Raw genomic sequence first — 14144 nt, 5'->3', positions numbered from 1 at the left:
TGTAGTTGATATATTCTAAGCAGATTTTGTTATTTACCTCTTGAAATTTGTCATAGGCGAAATGTTCTTGAAGATATAGAAGAAGCAAAAGCGGAAAAATAAAAAGAGGACAAGGAATAAGAAAATGAATAAGATTAATTTGATAGTTCGAACTGACATATAGCTGAATCATTAAAAAGAAAAATGAAGTCTTACTTCCCATTGTTCAAAAACATGACTTTCATAATTTAGCGATTCTCTGGCTTGTCTCTACCTACATATAGAGAACGAATAAATTAGCGCCACAGTTTTTATTTCTCTTAGCAATTAAAAGTAGAGAAAGTGCCAGCAAAATGCTGTTTTGAAGCTCTACTAAAAGCTATGACAACATTTTTGAAAGTGTTCTACAGGTAATACTGAGGGATAATCATCTATACGAATTAATGCCTTATTAGTATATTTTCTTTTAAGCAGTAAAAGAAAAGATTGACAAAGTCATTACCCCCTCAAACATAATACCGAATTTCAAGTGGAAATATAGCAAATGAAAAGGTAAGTAACAAAATGACTCAAGATTAAGACTTCCTTCATTCCAAAAGCCGAGTTTAGATCAATTTTCCTTATTTCCTGTTTGGCAGCACTTTAGCCATTAAGCTGCAATTTCTTCTGTAGAAGTTGTACGCGCATTCAGTGCGTATAGACATTATGTTCATCAAGTACATATTTCATTCTACGGATATACCTTAAGCTACCAGGAAAAAATAGTGAGCCAGTCTTGTATTTTATGCAAATCATTATTGAAAAAGATCTCTTGTACAAGCCTTACTGCGTTCCTATTCTAGAACCCAATGAGATGTGCACCGTTTTGTACTCCACTCCAGGAGAAGAGCCATCTTGTTATCAGCCGTGCATTGGCTACTGAGCCTTTTTCCTATACATAGTTGTTCGGGAAACGTCTCCTTTCCTATTCAGGAAAGGCTAATTTGTGTAATTTTCTTCCCTTTCACACAGATATTGTGCAGAGAAAGATTGGCAGTTCCTATGTGTACCAACATTTCTACATGTCAGTGCTACCATGTATTCTCTACAGCAATTCCCCTTTTATTTTAAAATTCTGCTACGTATTTCTCTGACTGAACGGTTTGTGAACCAACCCGGGAAGCCAAAACAGTCTGCCATGGTCCTCTACTAGCATTTTATAAAAATCTGGAAAATTTAAAAAATTGTCTAGGACTTGTGCAGTGTATATAATGAAAGATACTTTGTTGTACAGTATTTACTCAGGATACCTGGAATTTTCCCCTAAATCTCAGATACTCATCCGTACATTTGGCACTTCTGTAGCTCTTCGTTACCATATTATGCTACTGTTCTTGTTAGCTCGTACGTAACGCGCTCTGAAACAGACAATGTCGAAATAATAGTAGTCTACATATATTGCTTAATGCCTATAACAGAGTGCTATATAGGAAACTAAATGCTGTTGTGTTCAAATCTAGTTAGGTAATTGTAACCTGAAAGAACAGTATGTGCATTTTGTGTTTTTAATATTCCGTAACTAGGCGTCGTGATTCTTTCCAAGACGAATATTGGAAAGAAATGGCCACATTGGTCTAAAACATCATTAGAATGTTGCACAAAAATTTCGCAAGCTACTTCTATGCTCACTTTATTTATTTTGACGACAAATAATGTTTTGCATCACTTATTGTCTACTTTCTCTATAATAGATACATTAGAAAGATTGTCCTTGGAAATCAATCTAGCGTTTTTAGTCATTTTTTATATCATCCACTCGCCCCTAAGCACTTGTTGGGCCTATACTTAACTGTATGTAAGGTGTAGAACAGATATACTCTCCTCACTTCGAGCTCTACATTCTCACCTTGCGGAGATAAAAAGAAAAATACCATCGTTCTTTCATTTAGTAAAGGGCTACTACTAAAGGCGATTCTTTTCCTTAGTTGTGTACAAGCATGAACCCACTCTGCGATGATCGTATATGATCAATAATCAACTTTCCTAAATCTAAGCCTGTAATATTTTGATACCCCGCTGGAAATAGCAAATGAAAACAAAAGTAATTGTTAAGTGATCTTTGAAGATCCTCCAAAAATTTTGTTGGTAATGATGAATCACCACCGATTAACATTTCTGTTTGCTCGCTGGTTATTGTTGTTAACAACACTACGTTAGTTTATTAGGTGGTGAACTTTTTTAAAAGCTCCATTTATTTCACTGTGAACTTTAAATGTATCTGTTTCGGCTTTTCTCTTTTTAAATACTCCTCGAAGTTTACTCTATAAACAACTTGGTCAGTAAAAATTAGCAGACAAGTTAAATTATATCAAGATAGCTCAATTCAAGTGCAGTGGTTCGTTTGTCTTGTTACAATATCGTAGTCACAATTAGGCAGCCTTCCTTTTCTGTACTATGCTCCGACAGAGTTACAGGGCAAGTAAAAGGTAGAAAGACAATCAAATGAAAAATGACTTCGAAAGGAAGTCTCCGTACCAGCCTTTGCTTTGTAGATTATGAAACGATTACTATGAAGTCTACGGATCTTCTTCAAGAACTGCGAAGATAATTTCAAAAAAGACAAATGTGAATCAAACGAAAGCCAGGTAAATTGAAATATTAGGATTTTCTGGTTTCTTGGCTTTCTTTTTCAGCTTAAAATTCATGCGCACGGATGTTTCTTATAATAATCAAGAAATAGACATCCATTCAAAGGTATAGGTTGCATCACCAAAAAAATTAAATAGAGGAAAGAAAAAATCCTGGATGACTGTTAATTATGAGAAACAAACAAGTGTTCATTTGTCGCTGTACTTGATTTCTATTGCGAGAACTTAACATACATGTGTTTCAGCAGGCTAACGTGGCTAAATCCGAGAGTTATTTCAAGTAAGATTTAGATGGAGGGGTAGCAAACTGTAACCATTAACATTCCAACAAAGTGTCGACTTGGTTCTAATATGGCTGCTCTTTTCTCTTACACGATTTTCCTTAGGGCTAAGGCAAACTTACAGTACCTTGTTACTTTAATGCCCGCACGCTATACCTGTGGAAAATAACACTCTCAATAAGTTTTGTCTATTAGACAAATACTTACCATAATTTTTACTCATGTAAAATGTTTCAATATCCCTTTTACCATGAGATTAAAGAAACCATAGTAATATTATTAAGCTGGCAAGGAAAGGTATTCAAAATCCATTAAAAAAATCCAGGAGTTCACTAATATTGCCATTTAGTCTAGTTCTGTATTTTCATGCAAGACTTGCAATCTACTCCCCATAGTAAAGTAATTGTCTCGGTGGATTACTTGATGACTTTCTTTTTGTGATTAGGCATTTTAAAATGCTTATAGTACTGTGTATTTGCTTGTGCATGTGTTACTACAATTCCTAGACGGGAATAACAATAATTTTCTAGACTCTCTATTATAGTTTTCCAGTTAATAAGGAAGCTGGCCAAATATGGCTTGCTTCTAATCAATCTCAGATTAATTATACATGATTTTCTTAATAATCGATTAATTAGGAAAAGTAATTAATCTCAGAAAATGTATCACTTATTATCCAAATGCGAAAGGATTCTTTATGCAAATCCATGTTGATTGAACGGCATTATTCGACTGGAGTTAATAATAATCCCGGAAAATATTCGTTACTGATAGACCGAGAAAATAATTCTCATATTCTTCTATCTCTCGAGTATATAAAGTTGTGAGTTTTTAAGATATATTCTTGAGTTTCGTTTGGATCACATAATGTTTTATTTCATTGTATTCAATTTTTTTTCATAAATAAAACATCACCAAGTAATTTAGAAAACAAAGAATTGTTCAAATTACTATCTAAGCAACAAACTCAGTATAGAACAAAAGGCTCTACTTCTAATTTTTTTTTTCCATATTTCAGTAAGAAAGAAAAAAAAATAACCCAGACCTTTACGATTCGTTTTAACTACTGTTACCACTGAACCTGAACGACCTGCCTGTGTGTGTCTGTACTCTTACGTGTGTTCCTTTTTGCTTTTGATAAATTACCACCTGCTGACATATTGATAACATTATTACAGTCAGCATCTAACAACAAAAGCAACGCTTCCACTGTTATTTCCGAGCAGACTCTACCACCCTATACTGCCGGATACATATATCAATAACTCTACCAAGCTTTGATCCCTCATTGGAAATCTATCATTGGATATATTCCATTATTGGTTCAACACAGCTGCTATTTTCCGAGTATTGATACTTATTGATCGTTTAGATTCTTTTTTTTTTAAAAGTTACCGAACTTGAACACCGATAACTTCATGTCAGAATTTTCAGAAATGATTCCACAAAACGCTGAAGATCAACTAATCGCTGCTAAAAACACTTTGGCTTTCGAAACTTGGATGCCTCCAAGAAAGAGAGCTAAAACCAAAGAGGAAAAAGAGATTCGTAAAATCCAAAGAATATTGAGAAATAGAAAAGCTGCTCAGAAGTCTAGAGACAGAAAACGCAATTATGTTGCAAACCTTGAAAAAAAATGCAACACAATGAAAGTCGTCCTGGACCAGCTTCAATCTAAAATTGATATCAAGTCAATGCTGATTGATCCCAGTGTATGGGATACTTATATCAACATGGAACAAGATGACGAGATGTCCTTTAGTTCAACAGATGTACCATCTTCTACTACCGAAATATCTTCTACCTTAGCAGCCGAATGGGCTGTAGATGTACATGCTGCTGAAGACGATGTTGACAACAGAGAATACATTTCTTCAATGATTCAGAAGAAGTCAACAAAGTTCGGTTCGATTGGGAGTGATGTAACATCAACCCCAGTCAGACCTAGATCTATAGAACAGATGACACCATTGACCGCATCTACTTCATCGAGTACATGCATGTCCGCTTACATCAGTGCTTCCGACAATGAAGTTGATAAAAGACAAACAATCACCAATACACCATTGTCTTCTGCTTCATCAACGCCAAATAAGTACGATCTAAGAATTAATCAGGGAAAGAATATGTCGCAATCACTTGTGCAAAATTTATTCAATCCTGCTGAATGGCCATCTCTACTAAGCAACGAAAACTGTGTTCCATTCTTAATGGGAGATCTTGACAGTTTTAAAAATGACGATAGTTTTGAATTAGCAATACCCTGCGAGTTTGATCATACAAATTCCACATTGACTGCACCTCAACAGGTTGGTCGCAGCACGAACAGTTTGTTTGTCGAAGACTTAAAGCGTAATCCAGAAGAGATTACTAACATAGTTATGGATGATAGTTTCATCAATTATTGAACTTTCCATATATTGTGGTCAATAATTAAGAGAACTGTTATAAGAAAGAATAAGATTTTGATATCTTCAGAAGATATTACCCAGTACAGTATGTTCTTAGCGGGCTAGGAATAATTTTTTTTTTAATATATCACTGAAGCTGTGGAAATCTTCATAGATTATCAAACACGATTAGTTATAATTCCCAGAAACATCTTTCCAAATGTAGTCACGTAATGTACAGACACACACTCACAAAGGCTCTACTAAATTTAACTGCTTGGAAAGATAGTGTTCTTGTTTATCTTATAACTAACACTTTATTGTTTATTTTTTCAACCATGACCTGCCTGATGCGCAGGAACTTCCAAACAAACAAGTTGATGCATTTGAACTATTACCTGCATACACCTTCTCTTCCACATGATTAGAACTGCAATGCTTTCAGCGTTCACATTCAAAAGCATCAACTTCATTATCATTTAATCCTTTCAGTCCACCGCTTCAGTTGGTGCTTTCCATTAAGGTACCAAAGCCGGTGGTTGAAATAAATGTGTTCTTTCTGCAAAGAATGAGGAGTTACTTTTTGATCGAGATATTCCCAAATTAGTACATAACTGCTGATGATGCTTGATTACTTTAACAAAAGCCTCTTGCGGCGCGCTGATATACTTAATTGGAATTATCGGCTTTGCGACCAGTTGCCTTTTATTGTTATGCTACTTATCGACATCTTAAATCGCTTGTGATTCTCTAATTTGCTGTTTATCACTCGTTTGCTCTTTTTCTTGAACATGCTTTACCAAAGCTTTTTATAGCTTAAACTGCTACGCCTGTTCAATTAAAACTAGAAAATTATGAGCTGTGCCTACTTAATTGTTAATCAAAAAGCTTCAATGTTGCAGTCTTTTTCTTTTAGAAATCGACAGCAAATCAGTGGCCACTACCATAGATTAACAAACTATTTCAGCTTTCATACTAGCTACCATCGTCCTACACAAATACCAGTACGACGATTTTACCAATGTTGTTAGTATTGATGGTCTCATTGGGTTATCAAGCCATTTTGGGAATACCTGTTATTCATGCCTCCCATATTTTCAAACTTTCTAGTGATAACTATTTTCATCTTTTTATCAAGGATCTTTTTTCATTCAATTTATTTGTTTCATGAACTCGTGAAGAGTTCCCATATATTTCATATTTCGTTTTACGCTTCAAGTTTTGTTCTTTTTTTTTTATGGCTATTGTATCTGCATCATATCTTTTACTGTTTTTGATACTATTCAAACCAATGAATGAGAATTCCAAGAAGTAAGGCTTTATTTCTTGTCTCAACAAATTCAATCAAACATGTTATTATATTCCAACATTGCCAGGTATTTATAATTTTTTTTCTTTTCGTTCTTATTATTTTTCACTACTACCTTCCATTCTAGACATTAAACTGCATCAATTTCATTCAACTTAATTAATGATAAATATAAAAAATAAACAGCCTTTTCTCTCGTACTTGAGAGATAGGCATCTTTTATAAACTTTAAAAAGTTCTTTTCCTTCTCTTTTTTTTTCCCCCCTCTATCTTTTTGAAGACTTTATAACTAGAACATTCCAATTCAAGAAAAAATCGAATAACTAGAACCGTAGATAGACCAAGAATAATATTATGAGATTGAAGAGTATAATGGCTACTTTCAATATTTTGAATTGAGCTTTGTTTAACACTGTACAGTGTCCGCTACCTCAACAAACCCTAACGGCATTACCCTGAATGGCTAACTTTTCTGTATAAATGCAGCAAAATTGATTATTTAATTGTTCTCTACATTTTATATCATTAAATACGTAATTATTGAATCTAAGGGACAGAACCTATGGAGAAACCCTTAAATAGATTTACGATTTTTCTCGAGGCATAAAATCTTGGGGGAGAGGGCTATGCAGTGCCATATTGGATAGGTTGCACTTTTAACTTCTGACCGGGATGTTGAAAAGAGTTCAATAGGCTGGTAATAACTTCCTTTGTAAAGACCTGTTAAGTACAATATAGCATTAAACAGACATGCTACGAAAAATCGCCTCCCATGTTTTCTTCCCCTTTCCCCGCAAAAATTTCCCTTGCGAAATCTGGAGTTAGACCACCGAGAAAAGTCTAATGACAGGAATATCATCACCCATTCTCCGTGCTATTCTCCACGTATTATTTACTGTAAGCTATTAACTCCGAATACACGGTCTTGGAGGAAGGATGGCTTGCTTTCGTCATAATTGTACCATACGGATTAATCTTGATTAAAGGGAAATGCTTTCCTATTGGTGAGTTGGCCCTTTTGCTGTGTGAATCATCAAGCAAGGCCTGCAGGGAAAGGTAGCTTACACTGTGGGGGGATTCAACTTCACCCCTCCAAGTGAATTAATGCTATCTACCCTTAATCCTAAGTTAACCGGGCCTACTGTTGCACTGCATCCTCTGGGAGGTAGGTTAATATCGTCCGAGAACTGGCATATAAATTGATTACCATTTGCGCAATGCGGATTTTTTTTGACACTGTTAAATCGATGGGGCTGTATATATAATGACCAGTTTTCAGACAATCTGAAGTAAAAATTACTCCATTCCATTTGCCTCATTACCTAGCCTACCTTTTTCCCCTTAAGGTTCGTTGTTTATCTGTATTTATTGTATTACTTTAGATGTTTGCTAGAGTAAGTAGTAGCATATCAAAATATTTATCGAAACCGTTAGTAAGAACAATGTCCACCGAAGCTGATACTCTATTGATTCCTGGTCCAGTTATTCTTAGTTCTAAAGTACAAAGGGCATTAGATGTTCCATCCTTATCCCATACTTCCCCAGAGTTTGGTGCAATTTTTCAAAGAACACTGAAAAATACCAGGAAACTTTTCAAAGCAGATGAGAAAGAGGGTCAACCATTCGTTATTGCAGGTTCAGGTACATTGGGATGGGATATTGTTGGTGCAAACTTGATTGACAACAACGACAGTGCCTTGGTTGTATCTACAGGTGTCTTCTCCGAATTTTTTGCCGAGTGTTTGGAACTTTATGGAGCTAACGTTGATAAATTAACTGCTGAAGTTGGCGATGTCGTTCCAACTGAAAAGATCAGAGAGAAGCTGAAGGAAAAGAACTATAAATTGATTACTTTAACACATGTCGACACTTCGACAGCGGTGTTGTTGAACGTTAAAGAAATTGCAGAAATTGTTCGTCAAATATCCCCCGAGACATATATCATTGTTGATGGTGTCTGTTCAATTGGTTGTGAGGAATTTGAGTTCAAAAAATGGGGTATTGATTATTGTTTGACTGCATCTCAAAAGGCGTTAGGAGCACCTGCTGGTTTGAGTATCTCATTTGCAAGTCAAAGAGTGGTCGATTTTGTTAAATCTGATAAATATAAGCCAAAGTCGTACTTTACATCTTTAAAAAAATGGCTGCCAATTATGGAAGGTTACGAAAATGGTACACCAAAGTATTTTGCTACACCTGCTATTCAAAGCATCAACAGTTTGGATGCTGCTCTTCAAGAAATTTTGGAAGATGGATTAGAAGCTAGGTGGACGAAACATGCAAAAATGAGTACCGAATTTAAAGACAAATTAACCAAAGAACTAGGCTTAAAATTAGTATCTAAATATCCAGCTGAATCAGCAGCCCATGGTCTAACAGCCATTTATGTTGATGAGCCAGGTAAAGTCATTTCTCATCTGAAGGCCCACGGTGTTGTTATTGCCGGCGGTATAATGCCATCAATTGCAACTAAATATATCCGTGTTGGTCATATGGGTGTCACAGCTTGTGACCCAAGTGTCGACTATATTCCAACATGTTACAAGCTAATATCAGAAGCTAAATAAAGACCCGCTTTTTATTGTGGATATCTATTTATATCATTTCAACTAATATTCTTGTTTATTTACAACAGCCACTTCAGTATATATTCTTGATCATAACAATAATAAATATTAACCTTTTCTTTTTGTTTTTATATAAGAGCAAATCACCGAGCCTTTCTGAAATTGCTGGTAAACAGTGAATCTTCTACTCATTATTCTCCAGCAGCTGTAAAATTTCTAATGCTGTTATCCTGCATGTCGATTCATAAGATGCCATTTTTACCAAAATTTCATACAACTTGTTTTTAAATTTTGTATCGGATAGTTCTTCTATTCTTGGAAATGTGGAAGCTATTATTTGCCTTTGTTCTACAGCACTGAGTTTCATTATATATCTTGAAGTATCGCTGTTGCCAAAAAATCCATTAAACACTTCAGAAGACCCATGATTAATAACCTCAGGCCATTCATTAGCAGTAGGAACACCAAATTTTTCAAATATAGAAAATATCAATTTGATATCACTACCATCTTCTTCGCCAGGCCTATATCCGTCATCAAAACAACTGGATAGATAATTCTTGCAATCAGACGCCAATGAAAAAAAGTTTGATAATATAACTAACATTGCCCATATATCAACAGCTGAAGAGTAATTTTTCACACCGAACAATAGTTCTGGAGCCTTGTAAATTGATGTGGAGACATCAGTTATTTTTGAATCAGGTCTCTCATCTATGTTAGTTTCAGTTATATCATAGGAAATCCCAAAGTCGATAAGCACCAAGTTAAATTTTCCAGTTGATAGCTTCTCTAAGACAATGTTGCGTGGCTTTATATCTCGATGAATAATTCCACTCTGGTGTATAAAATTCAAACCTTTCACAATCTGTAAAAAGAAGTCCTTTGCAAATTCATTAACGTCAAACTCATTCACATATGATGATCTGAGAGAGGTCTCCAGGACTTCTCCTAGTGTGTAGTAAGGATTGAATTTGTTCTGTGGCTTAAAGCATGATCGTAAATAATCCTCGAGGTCGATTGGATAAAACTTGAACCACAGTTCTATATTTGAGTTTTTACATTGGTCTTCAATTAGTTTTATTACATGCGCACCATAGCCTTGATTTACTGGTTCAACAGCTAGTTTACGAAGTATTCTTCTTTCCCTTTGCACATTATGAGGTGGTATGTGATGCTCTGTGGATACTATTTTTACAGCTAAATCCTTGACCCTATAAATACTGGCAATCTTAGTGTGTGTTATCAACTGACGTGGACTATTCATGTCAATCCTTTAACTAATATATAAGCTCAATCACATTGGGTAATATATTAAGAGGTCTATGAATTTATATTATAAAGACCTTTATTGCTTCTGGGCTAACAATTTCAACTAGATCACCTCATCGCTTTTTCTTTCGTAATACTCAAGTATGAGAATTGTCTGAAAAACCTTACAAATCGGAACAAATTTACATAATAACCCAACTGTTTGCAATATACAGAACTGCAATTGCTATATTATAAAATGGGTCATCATTATCGTTAAATCTATAATCTAGACTATAAATAAAATTGATGCAGCTTACTAGGCTCTATTTATTATTATTATGACAACCCTGGTGATATCTTGGAATGGTCTCCTTGTAGCCAGTGAATTGCTAATGGGTGTAAACTATTTAGACGGATCACATCCAGTTTCTGACCGTTCTCCTTAACAATTACTTTGCCATTGGCTTCTGAGTCCTCTTTGGCATTGCAGAATGTAACATCGTTCTTATAGTCTAATTTTGAGACTATTTTCCCACTTTGCATATGTAAGACATAATCGGGCCAAGCAGCCAAACCGTCAAAAATATGTGTTGCGTACACTACTGAACACTTTCTATTAGTTGTTTCCCACTTCAAAAAATCTAATAGACGCATGCGTGCAATAACATCCAGGTCAACTGTTACCTCATCCAGTAAGAGCACTCTCCAAGGCTTTAAAAGTCCCATTGCTAGTTGAACACGTCTCTTTTGACCATCACTCAAACGATGCATTCTCCAATTGACATCGATATCCAGAATATCAATAAGTCTATCACCCCTCTGCTTGAAAAACTGATAACCAATGCTATCCAATAGTTCAAGTACTCCTATGTCTCTATTAATAATGCTCATATGGCACCATTCTGTACCTAAATATGTGGATACCTGACATTCACCTTTATTTCCAAAACCATCGTCATTCTCAATGAGAGTATTGTCTATTGAAGTAGTCATTGAAAGCGGACTGAATGGGTCGAGGCCATTAACTTTGATATTCCCAGTTAGGCATAAATGCTTACCACTGAGCAGCTTCAGTAGTGTCGACTTACCTGCACCATTAGCACCAACAACCAGAGTTCTTGTGTTCCAGGGAACCTTTAAGTTGATATTCTCGACGGCTGGTTCAGGGCTCTCTTTAAAACGGTAAGTGAGGTCTGTAACTTCGACTGCGTAGTCCGTCATGATTTATGAACTGCAAATAGTTGTATAAATACTATTAATTGTTCTTAAGGTAAATTTATCACTACAAAATAGATATTCCAGAAGTAATCATTCTGGAATAATCCTTCCTAGATATATTGGAAATGCTACTTTAATCACCCACTTTTTTCATTTTTAGAGCTGTACTACGTTGATAGAAAAAACTGTGTGTGCCAATATAAACGAGTTGGTCATCACGCAGATAAACCATGAAATATACAAAGTATTTATAGACAACTCTACTTTAAGCTCCGATAGTCTTTATGCGGGCAATTTAATATTAATGATTGGATGACCTATTCAAAATTTCTATTATTGAATATGGTCAAAAGAATTTATTGTAATCGATATTTTATACAAGCAGTCATTAACAAGAAGAAAGGTTATGGTTAGTTATTCGGATCAGATCTTATCTCTCAAAATCGGATGATGACAGTTGATTTTGGAGTTTTTTATAGGTATGGAGTACAATCTTTAAGGGATCCTTCCAATAAGAGTTCTTCAATGAGTAAAATATTGAGCTGTGTAAATGCTTGATCTCGCCAATAAATTCTTTGCCAGTAGATATGCCAGCTATTATACGTTTATTCTTATTCATTCTGAGCAAAATTGCAACAATGGCGACAGCAATTGACGCTTTAATTAATGGCGAAATACTTCCGTGACCGCCTATAATCGAAAGCATGCTATTTATATGTTTTGATTTTGGTTTCAACAGTCTTTCCTTGGCTTGTATCTTCAGTTGTTGTTGTTTATTATGGTAAATTAGTTGCTTTCCAACTATCTCATTGATTTCTTCGGAGGTGAATAATTGGCTTTCACCCCTTGCAGTAGTTACCAGTGGACTGTAGACATTGACCATGTCACTTACGTTTGTCAAAGTATACTCAGACGCCTTAGCCAATCTAACCTTTTTTATTGCATTAATAAAGGATTCGTTGTGAATTTCATGACTATAAAGATTCTTTTGGATGACTTGCTGTATTACACAATGAATCAAATCAGCCTCATTTTCAAAGTTTTCTATATTTACTTCATATGTGGTAATAATGTCGGATTTGAACTGCAAAAAGAGAGTTGCATAGATTTTTAAAGGCAAAAACATGGATTGTGAACTAATTATCATATCAAACACTTCAAATATCTCATGAGATTGATCATCTACCGTTGGCTTCAACTCATGGGCAAAGACTGTAAGAACCGAAGATATTGCGTATAAAGGATGTATCACATCTAATTGCATTTTTTCATATAGCTCTTCATCTTTATTTAAAATGTAATTCTGTATTACTTTCAACTGATCGATAGAAAAATCCAATGTTGGCATAAGAAAATCTCTAAGGTACAGTAAACTGAACGCTTCCACACAGTAGAATAGCGACTCGATATTTTCAACTTTGTAAATTACATGTTCTCCTGTGTTGTCATCATCGTAATTCAGGAATACCAAAATAAATATAGATAACACATCATGAAAACCTTGATAGTAAGAGAGTTCACTATTTGATCTGAAAAACCTAATCAATAATTTTTGCAATACTTTTCTCAAATAAGCTCTTTGTGGTCCATTCTTTAAATTGTTAAATGATCTATTTACATCAAGTTCTATTTGCTTTTCATCTTTATGTGTAACTGTTTTAGCTGTTGACTGAATCTTATCATTGTGCTCAGCAACATATTGACTTCGCAGTATTATATGCCATGCTTTCCTCCGCAAATTATGCCTAGCGTAACCAAACTCAGTGTAGCCAAGAGCCCTTAGTACATCGATATCCTTTTTTGAAATCGTATTGTCAAGCAACTCTATTTTCCCCTTCTCTCTGACATGATTCTCTAAGTGAGACCCCAGGATTTCACTCCCACTTAAAATATCATAATGCGATAGACCCAACTGATCTCGATATCCTGTATGCATAATATAGTTTGTAATGAAAATCTTATACCTTGTTCAGAGTCAAGTGATTCAAACGTAATATCTTGAAACTTTCTTGATAGGACTCTATTAGGTTGACTCTATAATTTCCAATATGGAACAGTGAGACAGCCCTAAATTAGTCTTCTCTGTATGATATGTACAAGTAGCGAAATAATACACATATGCCACCTCAAAATGTAGCGAAACAGATTAAGGTTTTAGATTGCTAATATATTATTATGTAGCCCTGTAATCATCCTATCTGAAACAAATTAAAGGGCATCGCTACTCAGTGAGCCCAATTTTTGACATTTTCTTCAGTGATTTTCAATGCGATGATCTTGTAAATTGCCGAATAGGGTAAAATACATAATGTGAACAATGGAATCAAATGAGGTGCTACATGTAATTAAGTACTGATGATGGCAGATCCATAGAGATGGTTAATCTATGAGTAGTCAAGATGAATTTGAAATGGTCAGGAGAAATATCTGTATTATTAAGTATATAAGGGTATCTTGTTGTAGTCATTAATGGAAAAAGATATGAAGATTATGCCTTCTAGAAGTGAGAATTTATAGTA

The 14144-nt window shown here is 34.9% G+C and overlaps 5 protein-coding genes across 5 annotated transcripts; 2 read left to right on the top strand and 3 right to left on the bottom strand.

Annotated features, from left to right (window-relative positions):
* Window positions 1-4305: 4305 nt before the first annotated feature.
* HAC1 (transcription factor HAC1) lies at window positions 4306-5295 on the top strand (the record flags this gene model as incomplete). Its single annotated transcript, XM_448761.1, has 1 exon — window positions 4306-5295. One exon carries the CDS (start codon window positions 4306-4308, stop codon window positions 5293-5295), a length of 990 nt encoding a protein of 329 aa, XP_448761.1.
* A 2733-nt stretch (window positions 5296-8028) lies between these two features.
* AGX1 (alanine--glyoxylate transaminase) lies at window positions 8029-9153 on the top strand (the record flags this gene model as incomplete). Its single annotated transcript, XM_448760.1, has 1 exon — window positions 8029-9153. The coding sequence occupies one exon, from the start codon at window positions 8029-8031 to the stop codon at window positions 9151-9153; it is 1125 nt and encodes a 374-aa protein (XP_448760.1).
* Window positions 9154-9337: 184 nt separating this feature from the next.
* On the bottom strand, window positions 9338-10420 carry CAK1 (cyclin-dependent protein kinase-activating kinase CAK1; the record flags this gene model as incomplete). Its single annotated transcript, XM_448759.1, has 1 exon — window positions 9338-10420. One exon carries the CDS (start codon window positions 10418-10420, stop codon window positions 9338-9340), a length of 1083 nt encoding a protein of 360 aa, XP_448759.1.
* A 323-nt stretch (window positions 10421-10743) lies between these two features.
* Window positions 10744-11628, bottom strand: CAF16 (putative ATP-binding cassette family ATPase CAF16; the record flags this gene model as incomplete). Its single annotated transcript, XM_448758.1, has 1 exon — window positions 10744-11628. One exon carries the CDS (start codon window positions 11626-11628, stop codon window positions 10744-10746), a length of 885 nt encoding a protein of 294 aa, XP_448758.1.
* Window positions 11629-12055: 427 nt separating this feature from the next.
* Window positions 12056-13561, bottom strand: GYP8 (GTPase-activating protein GYP8; the record flags this gene model as incomplete). The annotated part of the gene is made up of 1 exon (XM_448757.1): window positions 12056-13561. One exon carries the CDS (start codon window positions 13559-13561, stop codon window positions 12056-12058), a length of 1506 nt encoding a protein of 501 aa, XP_448757.1.
* Between the last annotated feature and the right edge of the window lie 583 nt (window positions 13562-14144).

Source organism: Nakaseomyces glabratus, chromosome K (assembly GCF_010111755.1).
Source record: "Nakaseomyces glabratus chromosome K, complete sequence".
In the NCBI taxonomy this organism is placed as follows: domain Eukaryota; kingdom Fungi; phylum Ascomycota; class Saccharomycetes; order Saccharomycetales; family Saccharomycetaceae; genus Nakaseomyces; species Nakaseomyces glabratus.
The sequence above is the reverse complement of the archived record's forward strand: the minus strand, read 5'-3'. Positions and strand labels throughout refer to the sequence as shown.